Below are 20,900 nucleotides of genomic sequence, written 5' to 3'. Positions count from 1 at the left end.
GGCAAGGACGAATTGATTCGATTTCGGTGAAGATCCGAATCCGGATCTGGATACGAGAGTTATTTAATTTTTAAACTGATTTTTCATCATTGAGAAATAGGGCCAAAAACGATATACAATAGTACTGTCTTGCATGATATTTCAAAAAATGTAATGGGCCCGATATGTTCTCGTGGATCAGGCATTACATGGTGGAGGTATGCGCTCTGCCGAGTGCCCTTCTAGTTGTCCCTCTTTTGCTCAAGGTTGCAGGTTAAAATCTTGCTGATCAAATGCTGAAGTTTATCAGTTTCTGGATAAAGTCCCAGGAGAGTTACTTTTCCATTTTGGGAAAAAAAAATTCTCCAAGGGATTTTGTAGAAGGGATGGGGTGAGATGTTGGGGTGGTAAGCTTTGAGATAAACATTTGCATTTGAGATAGTGACTACTTCGAGCACATGGGGAACATAGCTCAAACTGTCGAGTACCTAAAGTGCATTGGTGTATAACAAACAAATTGGTGTGTTTTATCGATCACAGACAATATCTAGAGGGTTCATAGAACACCTTACAACATGCAGTCTGGAGATAAATATAAGAATAAAAGTAGAGGAAAAATATAATACAGCACAAGAAGAACGTGGGCGGGGTCTACGAGCGGCAAATTTGATTGGCCATGATGATGTAAAATGTCGTAATATTTTGTCCAAGTCCTTCTAAACAGAATGGTTTTTAAAGTTCCAAGAAGGAGATTTGTGTCCTTCAATGTTGAAGTACATAATTCAATTGAAATAAAATAAAGATTCTTGGGGAAAATGCCAGGGGCATAGAAAAGGCCCTTTTAGATGGTATGTGCCATGTGGCAAACTATACTGAAACGCAAAATAAACTTACCACTTGTTTGAAATGGAATAAAATTGTAACAGTTCAAAATAAAACAAACCAACGATTGCTAATTGAAACATTGGCATTTTATTGATGACATGTCAAGTTTTTGACTAAGATACACCATCTCATAAGTTTGATCTACAGTACAGAACAGCATAAGGTGCAATGTCAGTCCCCTTTCAATAGCGTGTGTGGCCACCATTGTTTTGGATACAGGCAGTGCATCGTCGGTGCATACTGCCTACCAGTCTTTGGATGGATTGCTGCTGGATTCTGTCCGACTCAGTCCTCAATGCCTGAAGCCATCTGACTTAGGACCATCTGCCTGTCCTGCCTTGCAGTGGTGACTCTTGGCCTCCCTGCTCGAGGTCTGTCATCTGCAGAGTTGTGGAGGGTGTCTCTGTCCACCAGGGCCGATATCATCTGGTGTGAACAGCCAAGGCGACGTGCCACCTCACGGTAGCTCAATCCGCCTTGCAGTATGCCAAAGGCACACTGCCGTTGATCCCTTGACAATCGTGGCATGTTGATTGAAATGCCCATTTTGCACTGGCCTTTTTAAAGCCAATATCAAGACATCACCTGCAGCTCATTAAAATCATCCCGTACCCCTTAGCTAATCACTGACAGTCAAAACGGCTGTTCAACAGCTGTGCTATAAAGTGACCATTGAAGGTTCAAGTGACCATCCGTGACCGTTTTGTCTGACAGTGAGGACAATATTGTCCACAAATAAGTTCACACATTTACTACACACAGTGTTATTGTTGATATTTGAAGGTTTAAAAGGTGGTAAGTTTCTTTTGCGTTTCAGTGTATATAAAAGAATAGACATTGCATAGCTTGTAGAAAATGCCAAACTGTAGAAAAGAATAGACATTCATAGCTTGTAGAAAATACCAGACGATAGAAAACAAGGCACATTAAGAAAAATGTTCTGTGCATGCTGTACTACCCTTGTGTTCTTAGGAGGTACCAAGTAATGCTCGAGAAAAGTTCATATTAAGGGGTGCCCTACAAATAATAGGAAGTTGAATTGAATAGCCAAATGTGCAAATCCTCTTCGAATTTCAAGTCAATTGGATGAAAATTTACAATTTTAGAAATTCGGCCTATGTACCTTTTTGGCCTATGTTGACCTCAAAAATAGTTGGTGGTTGAATTCAGTGACCTGATATGCAAATCCTCTTCAAATTTATAGTCAAGCGGGTGAAAATTGAGGATTTTATAAAATTGGCCGATGTTGACCTTTGGCTTATGTTGACCTCAATAGAGTGACCTCTATATCACATGGACATTTAACATGTAAAGTTTCAATTTCCTCCGCTGAACAGTTTTCGATGTACGCTCTTAACAAAATGTAGACACGTACGTACGTCCATACATCCGCTATCGATCGCTTAACCCTGCTTTTCGCTTTGTGAGCATAGGGAAATGAGTTTGTACAATTGTAGACGACTTATTTGATGCACAAATAAATTGATCAACCAATGCATATCCATAAATGAGAGATAGTGCTGCCCTCCAGTGGAAACCAAGCAAAATTGCATGATATTTCTGAGTTATTTGTGGATGATGCATGGATAGTTGAATATGAGCAAAAAAAGATAGCATTTAGATGGAATTTGTTTCAAAAGCCATTAATTAGACATATTGGCCGATGTATATTCCAAGTTTCAGCTAGTTTCTTTGTATAGCCTTTGAGATATGAGCGCCAACACATTTTGGGCAGACGGACAGACAGATACAGACAGACACCAACGTGAATTTCAAGGGTTTTCATTAAAAACTCAAGAATGCGGAAACGGACGTTGCTGAAATTTGGAACATATTACCTTGACATACAAAGGATTTACCTCTGAAATTCACAGCCAATTTCATCCAGTGGAAGCTGAGAAACGAATTTTCAGTCACTGTGTTAAAGTTTCCTCCAATGAAACTGTCCCATAATAAAGGGAGGGTGCTTTGCGCCTCTCTTGATTTTCAAGGTCATAGAAAACACAAAATTCCGGAAGTTTATTGCCATTGATACAGCGTCTGATACACCAGACCATCTTATTTAACACGTTACATTTGTTCTTCGTTCCTATTGTTTGTGTCCTTTACGACTCCATAAAAAACAGTAAGTTTCCCGTTTGGAATGATTTTCAATTTGGTTGATTGCCAGAGTAAATATATTATCTCAATCCTCTCTGAGCATGTGCGATTGGGACAAATTCAAAGGCAAAGTACTACGAGACTACAGGTTCGTTTTCCGATTCATGTTCCATTTCGCATGCAAAATATAACATTAAATTGAAATTAAGTTGTTCCTGGCACAAGGGAGGGAAGGCAGCATGAAGGGAAGGGAAGGTAGTTTGAGGGGAAGGGAAGGCAGTGCGAGGGGAAGGAACGAGAGGATGGCATGAGGGGAAGGGAAGGCGGTGTGAGGGGAATGGAAGGGAAGGCGGTGTGAGGGGAATGGAAGGGAAGGCGGTGTGAGGGGAATGGAAGGGAAGGCGGTGTGAGGGGAATGGAAGGGAAGGCGGCGTGAGGGGAATGGAAGGGAAGGCGGCATGAGGGGAATGGAAGGGAAGGCGGCACGAGAAGAAGGGAAGCAAAGGCAGCGTGAGGGGTGGGGAAGAGAAGGCAGCATGAGGGACAGGGAAGGGAGGGCAGCATGAGGGGCGGGGAAGGGAAGGCAGCGTGAGGGGTGGAGAAGGAAAGGGCGATAAAACACGCCCAAAGAGTAACATTTTCTTTTCAACCACGCGTTCTACATAAAACTGGGTGGGAGCATTTAAAACTCATGCTATCTACCTGGCAAAGGCCTGCCTGCATGCACACATGCTCACACATGCAGCGACCTTTGCGCTCCTCCGGTCAGTTCACTCCTAATATGATTCATACATGCGACGCTCAGGGTAAGCCAATTTAAATTCAAAGTTGTTCCTCGATTGTTGCTCCTCAAAGTTGTTCCTCGTCAGCCCTTTAACAGAGGAGTGGGGGGGGAGTGGTGGAGAGTAGGGAGAGGGAGAAGGGTAGGAGAGAGGGAGAGGAGAATGGGGAAGAGAGATGGGGGGTGGGGGTGGGATGAGATTCCTGGAATGTCAAGCAATGATGGAATTACACAAATGAGCACTTTTTGTTTTTTCGCAGTCAGAACTACGGCTGAGGTCAATGAAGAAGTTTAAATTTTGAAATCCTGCCCACATTAAGAGATTCAAGAGGTTATTGCATTTGTGGAAATTATACAAAGCCACAAACACTGGTGTCTTCGGGCATTTTTAAGCATTACAATGTATTCAGTGATTTGTAGGTATGATGATGAGGCATTCGATGATACGAGTGAGGAAAGTGGGGGGAAAAAAACAAAAAACTTTATCACAAAGAAACTACTGTGGCCTGTTCAGTCAAGGCATTGTTGAGCAGGCCAAAACAAAAGGCGAATTTAAACCCCAGCGACAGACAGCAAGGTGACCAAGCACGACACTTTGATAAAGGACAATTAAATAAGGCCATTAATTATCTTCAAAAGGAGTGTTTAAATTAACTAAAACACCCAATTTTCACTCATACACTCAATTGGAGTTCTCTTAGGCAGTGTGAAAAGTTTCAGCTTGTGTTCTTATGCATGTAAAGTTTCAGGCCGCTAGGTTTCATGGTTTTGAGTTGTGGAGGAAACGCACGCACACGCACGAATGAACACACACTTATTAGTATAGATACTCAATAGTTTATTATATGCCAGTTTCGGTGATGTCATGACTGTTCATTTCTGCGGTTCACCATATACTGCATCAGCTATTGGCAGAAATACAAAATGCAATGATATATTTGCTCAACCCAAAAGCATAGTTTACCTGTGTGGTGCTTAATGTTGTTGCAGAGAAAACGGAGATGTTTTTGGAACTTTTTGGAAACACGCTGATTCGATCCTCAACAGTGTCCTACCTTAGTGAAACAGCAAACTTTCTTATCCGTGCTGTTACTGACCCAGAATTCCTCAGGTTAATGTTGCCCTGCTTCAACATCACTGCTCTCAAGGTAGCACAGCTCTACCGTATGGCTGGAATGTTTGTGCTTGAGGCTGGAATGTATAAATGCTTGATAAACATAATGGGTAGATAGCAGACTGAGGGAAGTGATAGCAGACAGACCGTATGGCTGGAATGTTTGTGCTTGAGGCTGGAATGTATAAATGCTTGATAAACATAATGGGTAGATAGCAGACTGAGGGAAGTGAAGAGAAATTAACAGAAATGGAACCAACACCTTTAAAAATGGGCAAACAAAACAACAACATGAGATGATGATACACACAAGGATGTGCTTCCAAGGGTGCAATAAAATAATAGGAACAAGAGGGGATGAACAGATAACTCTCATTTTTTTATCATGAAATATAATTGATTATAATCCTTTGTCCATTTCTAGTTCAAAGAGAGGGATCAGCTGGAGGCCATCTTCAAGTTCTGGAAGAATCCCGACCGTGGAGTCTTTCCCATTGACAAATTTTGGGACGCTCGTCTACGTCGCTACCTGGGTGTGCGCTATGACAGTCGATTTGGTGCCTATGATTGGGACCTTATGATGAAACTGCATGACAGAGGGGTATGTAAACTGAAGGCATATACATTCAAGGGGAATTGTTTTGTAAATATCTGGGTGCTATCTTGTCAGACAACTATATATTTACCCATCCTTATCTGTTTCTGTTGATGTCATTGTACTTCAGGGCTGACATGATATCTCAGAGCTAGCATACATGCCTTTGAGCTGACACGGCCGGCCGATTACAATCCCCATCTTGATGCTTTACAACCTGAGGTTGCCTCAGTGAGTGTGCCCCACTTCAGAGTGGATGTTTAGCCAGCTACATAGCCTAGTATCATTTACTTGTGGATGTTGAAGTTCCAATGGTACCATTCAAAAGTAGACGGAGACTATTGTGTGGTGCTCTGACGAAAGTTCAAGTTCCTGTCCTGGTCAACATGGGCCATTGTATCAGCAGCATAGCCACACCCCCAGTAATGATGCAACGAGCAACATGCTGCATAAGCTATCACAAAAAGTTTTCCTTAATTTGGAAATAAAACACAAATGGAGATTTTGTAGAACACCTTACCCTGCACAGGCTGATGAAAAAGGACATGGGAAGGTATCCTTTCAAGCCTTGCTTTGCGTTTCCGAGCACAATCGATATTTCCTCCGAGCCACGATTTTGTCTGAATCTCAACATTCCCCAATGCTGAGTAGATTTGATTGGCCCAGTAGATTTGATTGGTCAAGATGACATAAAATGGCATAATATTTTTCCAAGTACTGATAAACTGGAGGTTTTGGGAAGTGCCAATAAGGCGATTTGTGCTCCACACTGTTCAAGTATATTGTTACGGTCCCCAGTCAGTCTGGAGAATTCTGGTCCAAACTCGGTGAGTTGCAAAGTGACCACGACAGGTCCTCGTCTGTGATCTCTGTTGGATCCCGTGGCCAGAGCCGCTTTCCCGTGCAGATCATGGTCCTTGGCATGAGAGTACCTTGCTGGTAGGTGGTCACGTGACAGAACTTATCTTTTTGCCAAGCTTACCAAATCACATGATGCAATCTTATCGATGCAATACTTAACCACGACAATCTATATCTCAAACAGATCTCCCAGGAGCCGCCATATGTAGTAACCTTCATGAGAAAACAGGATGAATCAAAGACCAAATCAGGTTTATACATGGACGAGCAAATACCACCCGTCGCTTTGCTAATGGGAATACTAAAGGGGCCGGGGGTGGGGGTTGAAAAAGAGGAGGGAAGAGGGGGTGGGGGAGAGAGAGAGAGGGGGGAGAGTGAATAGGTGGAGGGGAAAGGAGAGAGGGGAGGAAGGAGTAGCGAGGAGGGGTGGGGGAAGGGAAGACAGTGTGGGATGAGAGGAAGGGAAGGCAGATGTGCGGTGCAGCATTAATTAAGATTCATACTGTTTCAACATAATGATTCTGCATAGAATAATGGTGGAGATGGAAACAAAATAATGTCTGAAATCCATTTCCTATCTGTCATACCACAAACACTGCTTGAAAGCAAACACTGCTCGGACGCGACCGGAGACAAACTCCCGCCCGGACGCGACCGGAGACAAACTCCCGCCCGGACGCGACCGGAGACAAACTCCCGCCCGGACGCGACCAGGGACAAGAACCGCCCGGACGCTTCTAGAGCCAAGCTGTCCGGAGACATACACCATTTGGACACATCCGGAGACAAACTTCCATCCGGACACATCCAGAGATAAATACCAGCCGGACACGTCCAGAGACAAACCCTACCGGGAGACGACCATCGTCCAGACATAACCACCGTCCGGATATGTCCAGAGACAGACAGAGAGAGGAGAGAGAGAGGTGTGGGAGAAGGGTGCTGCACTGTATTGGGAGGGGGTAGAGCAAGGATGAGAGATAGAGAAAGAGATAGAGATAGAGATAGAGATAGATAGATATGGGGGTAGGGGAGTTATCAGAGAGAATATGTTATGCTTTATGATCACAACACACACACACACACACACACACACACACACACACACACACACACACACACACACACACACACACACACACACACACACACACACACACACACACACACACACACACACACACACACACACACACACACACATACACACTTTTTCGGCAATCGGCTGATTGGAGTAAGTGTGATTACCGACTGCAGTACGTAGTGTATACCACCCAAAAAACCATGAGTAGCTTTTGCCGAAAAACAATGTTGCATTTATATATAGGTTTTTTGGGAGATATTCACAGACATTAAACTTTATAAACAGCTGCCCGTGAAGGGTGAGGAAAAAACACAATTTGGCTCGCAAATTTAGCAAACACGTAAATACAGCAAACGACTTGGAAATCGGGTGTTATTTTACAACTCGATAAGGATGATGGAGCACCAATCACTCGTTCAGGATGACAGAGCACCAACCACTCGCTCAGGATGACGGAGCACCAACCACTCGCTCAGGATGACGGAGCACCAACCACTCGCTCAGGATGACGGAGCACCAACCACTCGCTCAGGATGACGGAGCACCAACCACTCGCTCAGGATGACGGAGCACCAACCACTCGCTCATGATGACGGAGCACGAACCACTCGCTCAGGATGACGGAGCACGAACCACTCACTCAGGATGATGGAGCACCAACCACTCGCTCAGGATAACGGAGCACCAACCACTGGTTCAGGTTCGCGTATCACGAACCACAAAGCACTCACTCTGAATGACGTGGCGTGGCAAAAACGTCCGCAGTGAGTGAACGATTCACTCAGAATGATGTAGCGCGTTCCCCTATCGACTTCAGGGTGCTCGGCAAGTGGATTAAGCACTCAAGCAAGCACTCCAATTGAAGGAATGGGTGGCCAGGCTGTGGCTGCATAACACATGGGATCCCTTCAATTTTAAAGCCGGTCTTCATCGCACACACAGCAGTTAAAGAAATGAAATGAATTTGTTCAAATAATGACTTTATCCACAAAAGAGTTGCAACCCTGTTGACATCGCAAATTTTAATCACCCGTGAAATATACATTGCAAATAATCCACCATGTTGCCTGCTCCTCTGTGCACGCGTCACATGGTACATGTTCCTTGTCCATGCAAACGTTATTACTTCATTTTAAAACATCTGTTTTTCACCAGATTTGCTTTGATTCCCTGTAGAGCACCTCACAAAACCTCCGAAAATATAGACACAGATCTTGTCGACGCTATGGATAAGCAGTCCCTCTGCGGGACAGGACGCGAGGTCTAGCAGTGAATGCATTTACTCATATAGCTCAATGAAGTTGGTTCATTTTGGCACATTCCTAAACTTTTTGTTCACTCGGCATAATTCTCCAAACAGTAGAAAAAGATAAGTTTAATGCTTTGGAAATTTCACATTTTCTTGTGCATCCATGGAAAAGGAGGGCACACAGCCTTGCTTGCTTAATGTAAATAGGTATGTCGCCTTAGTTATAAGACTCGTTATTTCTTTAAATTATCAGATTTAACTCCAAATTGACACTTCTTCAGTGTGGATGATATCCGATCCTCAAAACCGAAACAATATTTCAATGGTATGCTTTAATTAGTCTGTGAGAGTAGATCATGGAAAATTATATCATATAATGCATGAAATCGGTCCAAGCTTCTAATTTGAAAACTAGCACTTACAAAAGTGAAGTATACAGTAATTTTTAGCTAGGATGAAGAAGCATTTGATGATATAAGTGAGGAAAGTGAAAAAAAAACTTTATCATAAAGAAATCGTTGTGGTCTCTTCCAAGTCAAGGCATGGTTGAGCAGGCCAAAAAATGGTGGCTTCAGACCCCCAGCGAAGTTACCTTGGATATGCCTTTAGACCCCAAAGAGCTAGGTGGCTGAGGATATGCCTGATGAAGGATATAATTAAATAAGGCCGTTAATTATCTTCAAAAGGGGTGTTTTAATTAACCCAAACACTCAATTTTCACTCATGCACTTCCTTGGAGTTTTCTTCGTTTGCATGCAAAGTTTCCAGCTGCAAGGTGTCATGGTTTTGGAGTTATGCAGGAGACACACTGACACACTGACACACTCATTGGTATAGATTAAAAGAAAAGGCACATATGTACAAAAAAGCAACAAACAATCCCCAAATTAGAAACTCAGTGAAACATGCACCCTTGCAATGCTTGGATGTACAGTCAACTTAACAAAATAACTCGGAATCGCATTCACTCGACAGAGATATAGAGACAAATGAGGGGAAAACAAGACAGCTCCCAATAACTTGGTGCAACGGACTCTGGGGAGCCTGGTGCGTCCCTCTCGGAGGTTGCACGAGCTGCAGGTTCGCGGCTCCTGGAGGGCGTGGAGTGTCTCCCATGACCAGGGTGAATGACTCAGGTACCCTGAGGCACTCGGTTCTTTATTCACTGATGCTCAGATGTCTGGAACCAAACACCAGCGACTGCGAGGTTCACACCAATGACCCCCAGAGATATAAAGCTGCCGCACTGTTTTTCACCACATCCGTGCCAGGCCTGTTCCGCACAGCACGACCTAGCACACCCAACTCAAGGATCAGCGCAGAACGCCCATGCCGCTGCCAGTACCGAAATCCAAGCAGAGCAGTCTATCGCCAAAGGTAAGGAAAGGAAGTGAGATGATGAGGTGAGAACTCTAGGATCAATAAGCGCACCAATAAATCTGAACGAGAAATTACTGGCCTTATATTGCCTGTCCCCGGCACATAACTCCTCCGATATTCGCTCTTAATCCACCTGGATCGAGCCCAATTGGCTCCTTCCTTTTGGGCGTGATCGCTTCTTGATCAAGATGACAAGTCCCCCTCGATTGGTGGCATTATCGGGAGCTTGGAGGAGGGGGGCATGTAGGCGTTGTGATCCCATGTTTTTCCTGAAATGAGGTTTATGCCGGTGGACCGGTGTAGGATGGTTTGCTACTCGCTAGGGCCGTGAAGAGTCTCTGAACATTTGTGGCGATGAAACAGGGAAAGAAACGAAACTAATAGGAAAATTGTTCCAGAAAAGAAGCAATTGGCAAGGTAGACACTATATATTACATTCACAATGCATATCTGTTCACGTGTAATACGACACGCAAATTAAACAGATACTAAAGAAATAACTGACGTTATATTACAGATTCCTTTACCCTGAGGACCCATAACCACAACAATATAATTCAATTGAAATAAAATAAAAGTTCTCACATCAACATAATGCAATGTGGGCCACGGTGAATCGCTCAATGGGCCAAGCAACATGGTGGTGTGTGTGGATGGAGAAGGGGCTGTGCGGTGGTGACACAAAAGGCTGCAGAAAAAAAAACTTTTTTTGGATGATTATCATTGTTTATGGATACACTTCCTTTTACACCACCTTATTTAACACATTAGATTAGTTATTCGTGCCTGTTGTTTTTGCCCTTTATGACGTCTCTAAATACATTACGTTTCCTGTTTGGAATGATTTTCACTTTTGTTTGACTGCCGGACAGGCCGATACACTAAAGGAATCACCTTCTTCCTCCATGTTTTTCCTGAAATGAAATTATGAGACTATTGTCAGGTCAGGCCAGATCAGATCTGTGACTTGCGACAGGTATCATGTAAGCCTGGACTCACCTGTTCCATGGTTGCGTTGTCGGCGTCGAAACCGTCTCCCCCACCAGGTTTCCTGGTGAGGAGGGTGTATGATATGGTCACCCAGCAGGATGAAGAACAAAATCTGTCAAAGAGCAGAGGAGCTCCTTGTGAGCCAACGGCCATCCATATCTAGTGCCCAACTAACTGTCTGCGGATGTCGTCCTGCAGTTGGGTTACTTCTTATTAGGAGGTTGGTGGCAGGATTTGCACTCCGGCCACCGTAAAACCCTTCATTCCGCAAAACATTCTCGATGCACAAAAAAATCTGAAAGCACACTCCGTGTGAGTACCTCCTGTGCAGCTTCCCTTCGCAGGGCAGCTCACTGGATGACGGGATTGGGGCAAAGCCTTTGGGACCCCCAATCTTTGATGAAAGGAGGGAAACCATGGGGTAACATTCCCGGGTCAGATTGCAAGAGAGTGTGTCAGAGTGGTGTTGAGGTGTCGTCCACCAGACGGCGGTGTCCTTGGGTTAACCTGAGGTGGTCCATTCGTGTGGGTGCCTGGAATGTCCTATCCCAAAGGGAGGATGATCACCTGTCTCTGTTATCATCTGAGCTCAAGCGTTTGGACATCGGTATTGCAGCACTCTCTAAAGTTCCGAGACCGGATTGCGGCGAGATCATGGTGGGTGGTTACACCTAGTATTGGTCTGGTCGCTCTGATGGTTACCATGCCCAAGGAGTTGCTGTAGCTGTGTCCAATAAGCTGACTCCAATGATAATTGAGGTGACACCGGTCAACAGGCGTATTATGAGACTAAGGATTCGTCACTCCTTGGGTGTCATTTCCTTGGTCTCTGTATATGCTCCGACTGAGGCAAGTGATCTCACCGTGAAGGACGTATTCTATGCCACGATCGAGTTTGTGGTTGATCACTGCCCCAGGTGAGATACACTTTGAGTCTTGGGGGATTTCAATGCATCGACTGGAACTGATTGGGATGGTTATGAGACGTGTGTTGGTCCCCATGGGTCTGGAACTGTGAACCTGAATAGCACTAAGTTCCTTGACTTTGCAAGAAGTCGTAGACTTCGGGTGGCTGGTTCATGGTTTCAGCGCCCACAAGCTCATCGCTGGACTTGATATTCCAACGCTGGCAGTGTGGCAAAGGAGATTGACCACTTGCTCATTGATGGTCACTGGAGGATGATCCAGAACTGCAGGGTCTACTGGAGTGCTCAGTTCCTCAATACTGACCACCGGCTTGTTGAAGCAACTCTTAAGTTGCACCTTAAATCCAGGAGAATGGTACAATTCCAGCCTTGGCTGGATGTTGGCAAGCTCAAGGATGAGAGGGCAGCTGAGGAGTTTGCGAACCAGCTGAGTGGAGATTTTGGGGGTGTGGGTGCTTTGAGAGGTCCTGAAGAGTTGTGGAGTGCCTTCAAGACCACCGTCCTTCATGTTGCCGGTGGATGTCTTGGAACTCATCGGAGGGCGAAGAAGAATTTTGTCTCTCAAGGGACACTGGATACCTTTGACCACACTCGCAGGGCCAGGCTGAATGGCAGAGCTGAGCTGTTCAGGGAGCTGAGGCGTAAAACTATATGTGCCAAGGGTGGACCTGGAGGCCTATGTGCGAGGAATCTGTGAGGGGGTGGAGCATCACCTGTGGTCAAGTGATTCTTGTTCTGCTTCCAGGGGAATTCGCGCATTGCATTCATCGTGCTTACAGGGGAATTCGCGCATTGCGTTCATCCAAGCCCATCACTCGGTGTACTGCAGTTAGAGCAGAGAGTGGTAGGCTCTTCACAGAGGAGTCTGAAGTGAAGGCCCGCTGGGCTGGTTACTTTGAGCGGTTGTACCAGGCTGATCCCCCAGCTGTCGAGTTGGACATCAGGGGTGTTACAATCACTGTTGCTGACCCTCCAATTAATTGTGGTCCACCTTCATTTGTGGAAACCGGTTGAAATGGGGTAAAGCTCCACTGATCTTTCGCATCCATGCTGAACTTCTCATGGCTGGTGGAAATGATGCACTCGTGTCATTGCATGCAGTTTTGTGCTCCGCCTGGAACACAGGCATAATCCCAACTGACTGGAAGAGGAGCCTTGTTGTCCCTCTCTGGAAAAGAAAGGGTGATCACCAAGACTGCAACAACTACCGAGGGGTGACACTGCTCTCAGTGCAGGGCAAGGTCTTTGCTCGGATAATTCTTGAAAGGGTTCGCCACCATCTGCTTGAGCACCAGCATCCAGAGCAGTCAGGCTTTACACCAAAGAGGTCAACGATTGACCATATCCTTGATCTTCGAGTCCTCACCGAACATAGACGAGAGTTTCAGCAGGGGGCTGCTTGCAGCCCATTTTATTCTCTGCAAAGCGTTTGATTCAGTGAATCAGGATGCCCTCTGAAGGATTCTTGGTCTTCGTGCGGTGCCACCAAAACTGATAGATCAGATGTTTGAACTCTACTCTGGTACTGAGAGTGCTGCGAGATGTGGTGATACCATCTCTGACTTATTTCCAGTTGTTACCGGAGCTTGGATGGGTCATCACTCCGACACAGGTTACCCCGAATGGTTATTACCCCAGCACACCGGTACTCATTTTGCCGACCTCGGCAGGGTGACAGGATGAGTCAACCCACCTGGTGCTAATTCAGTGGACGAGGCTCAAACTCAGGACCATAGGATCCCAAGCTACCACTCTAACCGCTAAGCCAACACCAGGCTGGTTAACATGGTCATGGTGTAGTATTAAAGTACAACCAACTCGTTTTCGTTATGTACTTAATGACGTCATGTGCTCTACGATACGACTCACTTGTGAAAGGAAATTTCACCGTTTCTCCTCCTTCAGTTGGTACAACCGTAGCAAGCGCAGCTTTCCGCCATTTTTCAAGTACCGGTACTTCAGATGCATTTTTTGCCCAGAATGATGATGGCGGCCAAGCTTTCTAATCTGGCCATGATTTAATCGAACTACGCCCTCTTGTGGTTGAAATGTAACTCTGTGGTACACCCATTGAACTTGAAACGAGACTGGAAGGATTGTGGCTATTCATCATGCATGCACCATTGTATCACCACTGCACAGCCCCTTCTCCATACACACACACCACCATGTTGCTTGGCCCATTGAGTGATTCACTGTGGCCCACGTTGTGTTATGTTGATGTGAGAAAGTGTTCACATCGACTTTGATTTTCAACTCAAAATGAACATTCAGTATTCAACATCTCCCAATAATTTATCATGCGAGTCAAAATATATCTGCTCCGAGTGGGCCTCCCAAGATGGCGCTTGGTGATGCCAAATTGACACCACTCAATCTTTCCAATCTTGTACACAGTTCAATGGGAACACCATTGAACTGTTACATCAAAACACACAACACATCACAAACTTCCATTTTTCACTGGAAAACATCTGATCTGACATGGGGGTGGTATCGTCACAACGGTCAAAAACTGTTGTGCTACTCTTTCACGTGTTGACCTCACACTTGTATATCTTGTGATAAAGTCTAACAAGTCTACCATGTCACGGTTATCGTCACAAATATCTCATTAAAAAAAAAACTCGACTTGCACCAACATCTTGTGGGACATTGGAAGTCGGAAGCAACGCTTTTTTAGGCTCACACTGGTACACCAACCATTTGTCCTGTAACGAATGCCATTCTTGCTTTGTACTCCCATATGCTGCTCCACTCACCTTGTGTGACTTCCTCCCAGTGATGCCCTGCACACGTGTGTATTCTTCAGGCCAAGTTGATCAGTAACCGGGAGTACACCCGATGGCGAGAGAAGGGCATTGCGTTTGAACCCAGAGAAGGAATCTTTGAAGAAGCAAACAAAAGCCTTGCCTCAGGCTTGCTCCTGATGCATGTACTGTATATGGTCTTATTATTACAACAGGAAACTTGCTTTATGTCCCTCCTTCCTAATTTTGTTATTAAGGAGCTAGCTATATGTTTGTACAAAATCGCTGTCTACAAATTGTGTGTGGAATAGAGGAAGAGGAAAATGAGGAGAAAAGGGAGGCAATGTGGAAGAACAGGGAAGAAATGGGAGGGGACAAGAGTCGTGGAAAATGAGGATAAAATATGAGTTGGGAAGGAATGGGGGGGGTAGAAGAGTTGGGGAGGAGAAGGCTGAATGAGTTGGGGAAAGGGGGAAGGGGTAGAAGAGGAAAAAGAAAAAAGGTGACAAGGAGGGGGGTGGGAATGTGCTAATAAGTTTGAAATGTTTGCCTTTTTTAAGATGTAGATTATGATTTTTATATTTAATTTATACACTTACTATGTAGATTGTATCTATAAATGACAAGACCAACTCGTATTCAAATACATTGTGCTTTGAAAAGTTAGTATTTGAAAATGAACCCACATCTAAACAAGTACACATTGACTTGTAACGGGATCTTTTTTTAAATGCAAATATAGTGGATTTTGACCCAAACCCCCTTCTCCCCCAAATTTGCTTCACACACATCCATACTCCCTTGTATCTTTATATTTAAAACATCTTTCTCTTAATCTTCCCACACTCCTCCCAACTCTTCTGTTTCTCTCATATCCCTTTTCCTTTTCTCAATTAACCTCCAACCCTTTGGTGTGTACACAATACATAGATGGCAGCAAAATGTATCTCTCGAATGAAGAGTTTAGGGGGCTCTCTAGAAGCCCTTTCGGTTGACTAAGTCCCGGGTTTGTTGTAAACTGTTATCAACTTTCGGAATTGAGATTTATTTATTGATTTTTAAGCAAGTTGAGTTGTTCATCAAGTCATAATTGGATAAATTAGATCTGAGAGATTTTTTTTTTCTTCCAATATTTCAACCCAATTTCACCGATTTATCTGCTGGAGACATGACCAAAAATTGGCCTGCATTGCCACCAATGTCATGGGCTGTCAGGATGACATTAAGGTATACACACTCCCCGCCAAGCTGTCTAGCCTGGGTTTGAATCCCGATCCAGCTATAAACTGTCATCCTGGTGTTTCACACACAGTGATTTATCATTGTGTGCGCCATCCCTCAGATGGACATTAAACTGGGCGAGTGTCTGCCAGCATTCGTTGGTGGATGTTAAAGATCCCATTGTGTCCTTTGTAAGCTTGTGTTGGCTGGCTTTGGATCTTTGGGTCCTGAATTTGAGTCCTGTTTCCGTTGAATCAACACTAGGTGGGGTTGACTCTGCCTGTCATCCTTCCGAGGTCGGCAAAATGAGTGACAGCTTGCTGGTATCCTGTGCCAGACCCGTCCAGGATTGTGCCCAATAGCCAAGGAGACTGCTTAGGCAGCACCAACGCTCTGCACAGAGTATGGTCCCAATGGATGGATGGATGTGCTTGTGAAGAGGCATTGCATCAGTGGCACCGGTGCATTAGGGCATTATACTACATGCAGCCTGATGCTGCATGCACAGGAAGAACACCAAAATCCTGTCACCTCCACCATCAGGGCAGATGATCAGATGAAGATAAGGAGGTTTAGCTCATTTCATGTTCCATCATTCGCCAGCCTGTGCAGATCAACCCCGAAGTGTGTTTTTAAATTGCAACTGGAATATGTGCAAAGGCCAAACACACAATCATGATAAGATAATCAGGTGTCAATGTTTGTACAACATTCTTTTTTTTGCGCAGAATGGAGAACGTCGGTCTGCAAGAGGCTACTGGGGTGATATAGTGACTGGTCCATTTGTGTCATTCGGTATCGAGACTGAGGAGGAGAATCTGAAGAAAACATGCAATGGAGTCTTTGTCAACGTGAGTGTGAAAACTCAAATACACACGTGATCCCAAAATTTCTCAACAAACTATCAAATGGAAATATATATGTATAAATATTTTAATCAAAAGTGCAACTTTTGCACTTGGAAACGGCATAACATCTTTGCGCATCTCCGAAACTGCTCAACGAAAAAATTGAAACTTGGCATGTTATCAACTCCCCATGGGGTATCATGGTGATAATGATGACATTAGAAGTGAAGTGGTATTCCAGCCATAATTGGTTAAATCAGTGTCATCCCCCCTAAAAAGCTGAAACCTTATATATCTCATCGACCACCCAATGAGTGAATTAAACTTATGTCATAACCTATGCCAAGAAGCTGACATAATAGGACAGGCACATGGATGATATGGATATATGCACGATAAGAGCAGTGGGCCATTGCAGTAACACGTTCAGATAACAATGGTATTTTAGTTTAGAAAAAGCACGCAAGGCGAGACGATCTGCTCTACAGTGCCCTTCCAGTTCTGATGTGTTCCTGTGTTTTTTCCCCTCCCTCTTTTCATGTTCGTACATCCCCCTGCCCCAGTCAGTGTTTTGCCTTTTCACCCTCAATCACCCCACTCTTCCATGAGACTTGATTTTGTAGGAATAATTGGTGTCAGAATGTGGAGTATATCATGAGCATGCAGTTCATTGTGTTTTGGATATTTTACAGACAGCACAAGACATTTCGTATCACAGCCTAATGGCTTTGTTCCACGAGTTGTTAACTGGGAAGAAATATTCCTATCTGCAAGCAAAGCCAGATTCAGGATCCATCACAACGAGCAATGATTCCAGCCCACTTTCCACAGGAGATGACTCTGTCGTTTCATTATCCTCTTCTTCCTCGACTGAGGCTTCTTTTGGTAATCCATTCGCACAATATTCACCAACCCCCTTTTCATCCACAACACTAAAAGTTCCCAAAAAGGCACTCTATACCTAATTTGCCGTAATTTGTATGTTTCGACCATGGTAAGTGTCTACCTATATAAAAGTGTATTTGTCTGTCCCCTTCATAAGGCCGATTTAAGAAGGGTTTTAAAGGCCAATCTTTAAACATGATGATCACTACGGTCTATTTTTCAGGATAAAAAACAAAAAAAAACAACTCAAAAACCATTTTCCAGAAAGAGTAATTAATTACATCTCTTCAATTGGAATTGTACAGGGTGGTGCATTGATATCTGACGGTTTTATTATCCTTATAACTTTTTGGTTTCTAAACCAAATAAAATTAAAAAAAATTCTCTTCAACATCGGCACATACTTCAAGCTTTTAAAATAAAATTTGATGCTTTATTTCTTTAAAATTACATCAGACAAATGGGCCCCTTTCAAATTCATACATTCACGACAGCGGATCATCATATTGTTCGTTACCGCAAGCAATGTCACTTGATCAATGTTGCGGATGGTTGCAGTGATGTTTGCCTTCAATTCATCGATCGATGCTCTTTATAAACTTTGCCCTTCAGAAATCCCCATAGGAAGAAATCTGGTAGAGTTAAATCTGCCAAATCAAAGTGTGCCTCATCTGTCATGATGACCTTGTTTGTGAAATTGGCATGCTCATTGCATTTAAAAAAACAATTAAATTAAAAAAAAATGCTCATTGCATTTAAAGTGCTCCATCATTTAAAACTTTCAAGTATTATCTGTAAAACAAAGGAAACAATAATTAGTTATGCCAAGACTGCTTCCGGCTAGAAAGATTGCAAATGTGTCAGATATAAATGCCCCACCCTGTAGATGGTGACTTGTCAACCGAGTCTCAATTCGTTGCACGGGATGTGCAATGCACGCAGAGTAAAACGAGTGTTTTCATTTACGTCTGTAGGATGTCTCGTAAATAAAGAAGATAAAAGCACACCGGACCCTAGGCCGAGGCTTCAGACATTGGCACGCTTACGAGGCTGCACCGTCAAAGCAAAACATCCGAGAAGATAAAGAAAATATGATCACATTTGTACATGTAGTGCGTTAAAATAATGCTTTTCCTTGTTCTGAATTGAAACATCATATCTTTTAGTCTCCTTGAATATTTCAAATAAAATAATTCCAACCCATCATTTTTGATGGGTTTTTATATTAGTCTGTTTATATTTATTGCATAATTTCTGCAGATTTAACAAGTATCAATAATCTCAACTTTGCAGAACAATAAACAACTTGGGGTTGATGATGGCCCAAATACTTTCCCCAGCCGATGTGGCCCAAATACAACCTCACGAGAAAGTCGGAATAATTATAGCCATGAAAGAAGGAAAGTTCGCACATTTGCTCGTTGTTACGATTACTTATTTTAACAGCAAGAGATCGAAGGTTCAAGGTATTGATATTGTTATAGAGAAATACTTTTACATGAACATACTGAGCTTTACTTTTACATGATAATGAAAAGGTGAAACTTTTACATGAATCACATGCAGGGCAGATATAAGACAGCAGTGTATTTTTACATGCAGTATAAAACACAATTGACAAATACAGTATTTGAACCTGAGATTACAGCACCAAGGGTTCAGATGGGATCTCATGAATTAATCTCTTCTTCTTCTTCTTCTTTTGACTGTATCCCATTAGGGGTCGCCACAGCGGATCAACCGTCTCCATTTCGCTCTATCCTCCACATCTTCCATTGACACTCCAACCACCCGCATGTCCGCCTTCACCGCATCCATGAACCTCTTCTTTGGCCTTCCTCTTCTCCTCCTGCCTGGTGGCTCCATCTTCAGCATCCTTCTCCCGATATACTCCGCTTCCCTCCTGTACACATGTCCAAACCATCTCAATCTCGCCCCTCTCTCACTTTGTCTCCAAACCGTCCTACCTGCGCGGTCCTTCTAATACGCTCATTTCTTATCCTGTCCATGCTTGTCACTCCCAACGAGAATCGCAGCATCATTAACTCTGCCACCTCCAGCTCCGCTTCCTGTCTTTTTGTTAGCGCCACCACCTCCAAACCATACAACATAGCTGGTCTCACTACAGTCTTAGATACTTTCCCCTTATCTCTTGCAGCTACCCTTCTGTCACAAATCACTCCTGCAACTCTTCTCCACCCACTCCATCCTTCCTGCACTCTCTTTTTCACTTCTCTCCCACACTCTCCGTTATTTTGGACAGTTGATCCCAAGTATTTAAACTCATTCACCTTCCCCACCTCAACTCCTTGCAACCACACCATACCACCACCCTCCCTCTCATTTACGCACATGTACTCCGTCTTACTCCTACTGACTATCATTCCCCTTCTCTCCAGTGCGTACCTCCACCTCTCAAGGCTCGCCTCAGCCTGCTCCCGACTCTCCCTACAGATCATGATGTCATCCGCAAACATCATAGTCCATGGAGACTCCAGTCTAATCTCGTCCATCAACCTGTCCATCACCATTGCAAACAGGAAAGGGCTCAGAGTCGATCCTTGGTGCAATCCCACTTTTACCTTAAACCGATCCGTCATTCCTCCCGCACACCTCACCGCTGTCGCACTGTCCTCATACATATCCTGCACAATTCTCACATACTTCTCCACCACTCCCGACTTCCTCATACAATGCCACAACTCCTCTCTTGGCACCCTATCATAAGCTTTCTCTTTATCCACAAACACACAATGTAACTCCTTCTGGCCTTCCCAATACTTCATCAACATTCTCAAAGCAAACATCGCATCAGTGGTGCTCTTTCCTGGCATAAACCCATATTGCTGCTCACAAATCGTCACCTCTCTTCTCAACCAGGCTTCCACTACTCTTTCCCACAACTTCATGGTGTGGCTCAACAACTTTATCCCTCTGTAATTTCTACAGCTCTGCACATCACCCTTATTCTTGAAAATCGGAACCAGTACACTTCATCTCCACTCCTCCGGCATCCTCTCACTTTCCAAGATTTTATGAAACAATCTGGTTAACAACCCCACTGCCATCTCTCCTAAGCACTTCCATGCCTCCACTGGTATGTCATCTGGGCCAACCGCCTTTCCATTTTTCATCCTCTTCACAGCAGTCCTCACTTCATCCTTCCTGATCCACCCCACTTCTTGATTCTGATTTTTTTTTTTCTCTCTCTCTCTCTCTCTTTCTCTTTCTCTTTCTCTTTCTCCTTTTTTT

General features: G+C 44.1%; 1 protein-coding gene across 5 annotated transcripts in view; it reads left to right on the top strand.

The window, feature by feature from the left end:
- Nucleotides 1-20,900, top strand: part of DNAAF3 (dynein axonemal assembly factor 3) — a 38,125-nt gene that overhangs the window by 8,627 nt on the left and 8,598 nt on the right. For 4 of the 5 annotated variants that reach the window (XM_085875165.1, XM_085875164.1, XM_085875167.1 and 1 more), the window contains exons 3-7: nt 4,736-4,893; nt 5,284-5,460; nt 14,757-14,879; nt 16,644-16,766; nt 17,456-17,648. In XM_085875165.1, the coding sequence (XP_085731291.1) occupies nt 4,736-4,893; nt 5,284-5,460; nt 14,757-14,879; nt 16,644-16,766; nt 17,456-17,648 (774 nt within the window). The remainder of the gene's footprint in view (nt 1-4,735; nt 4,894-5,283; nt 5,461-14,756; nt 14,880-16,643; nt 16,767-17,455; nt 17,649-20,900) is intronic. The other variant, XM_085875166.1, reaches the window with a different exon arrangement.

The sequence above is a fragment of the Eptatretus burgeri genome, chromosome 3 (assembly GCF_056783735.1).
Source record: "Eptatretus burgeri isolate ZD-2024b chromosome 3, Ebu_testis_v1, whole genome shotgun sequence".
In the NCBI taxonomy this organism is placed as follows: Eukaryota; Metazoa; Chordata; class Myxini; order Myxiniformes; family Myxinidae; genus Eptatretus; species Eptatretus burgeri.
Note: the sequence above shows the minus strand (reverse complement) of the source record. Positions and strands in the feature narration are given on the sequence as shown.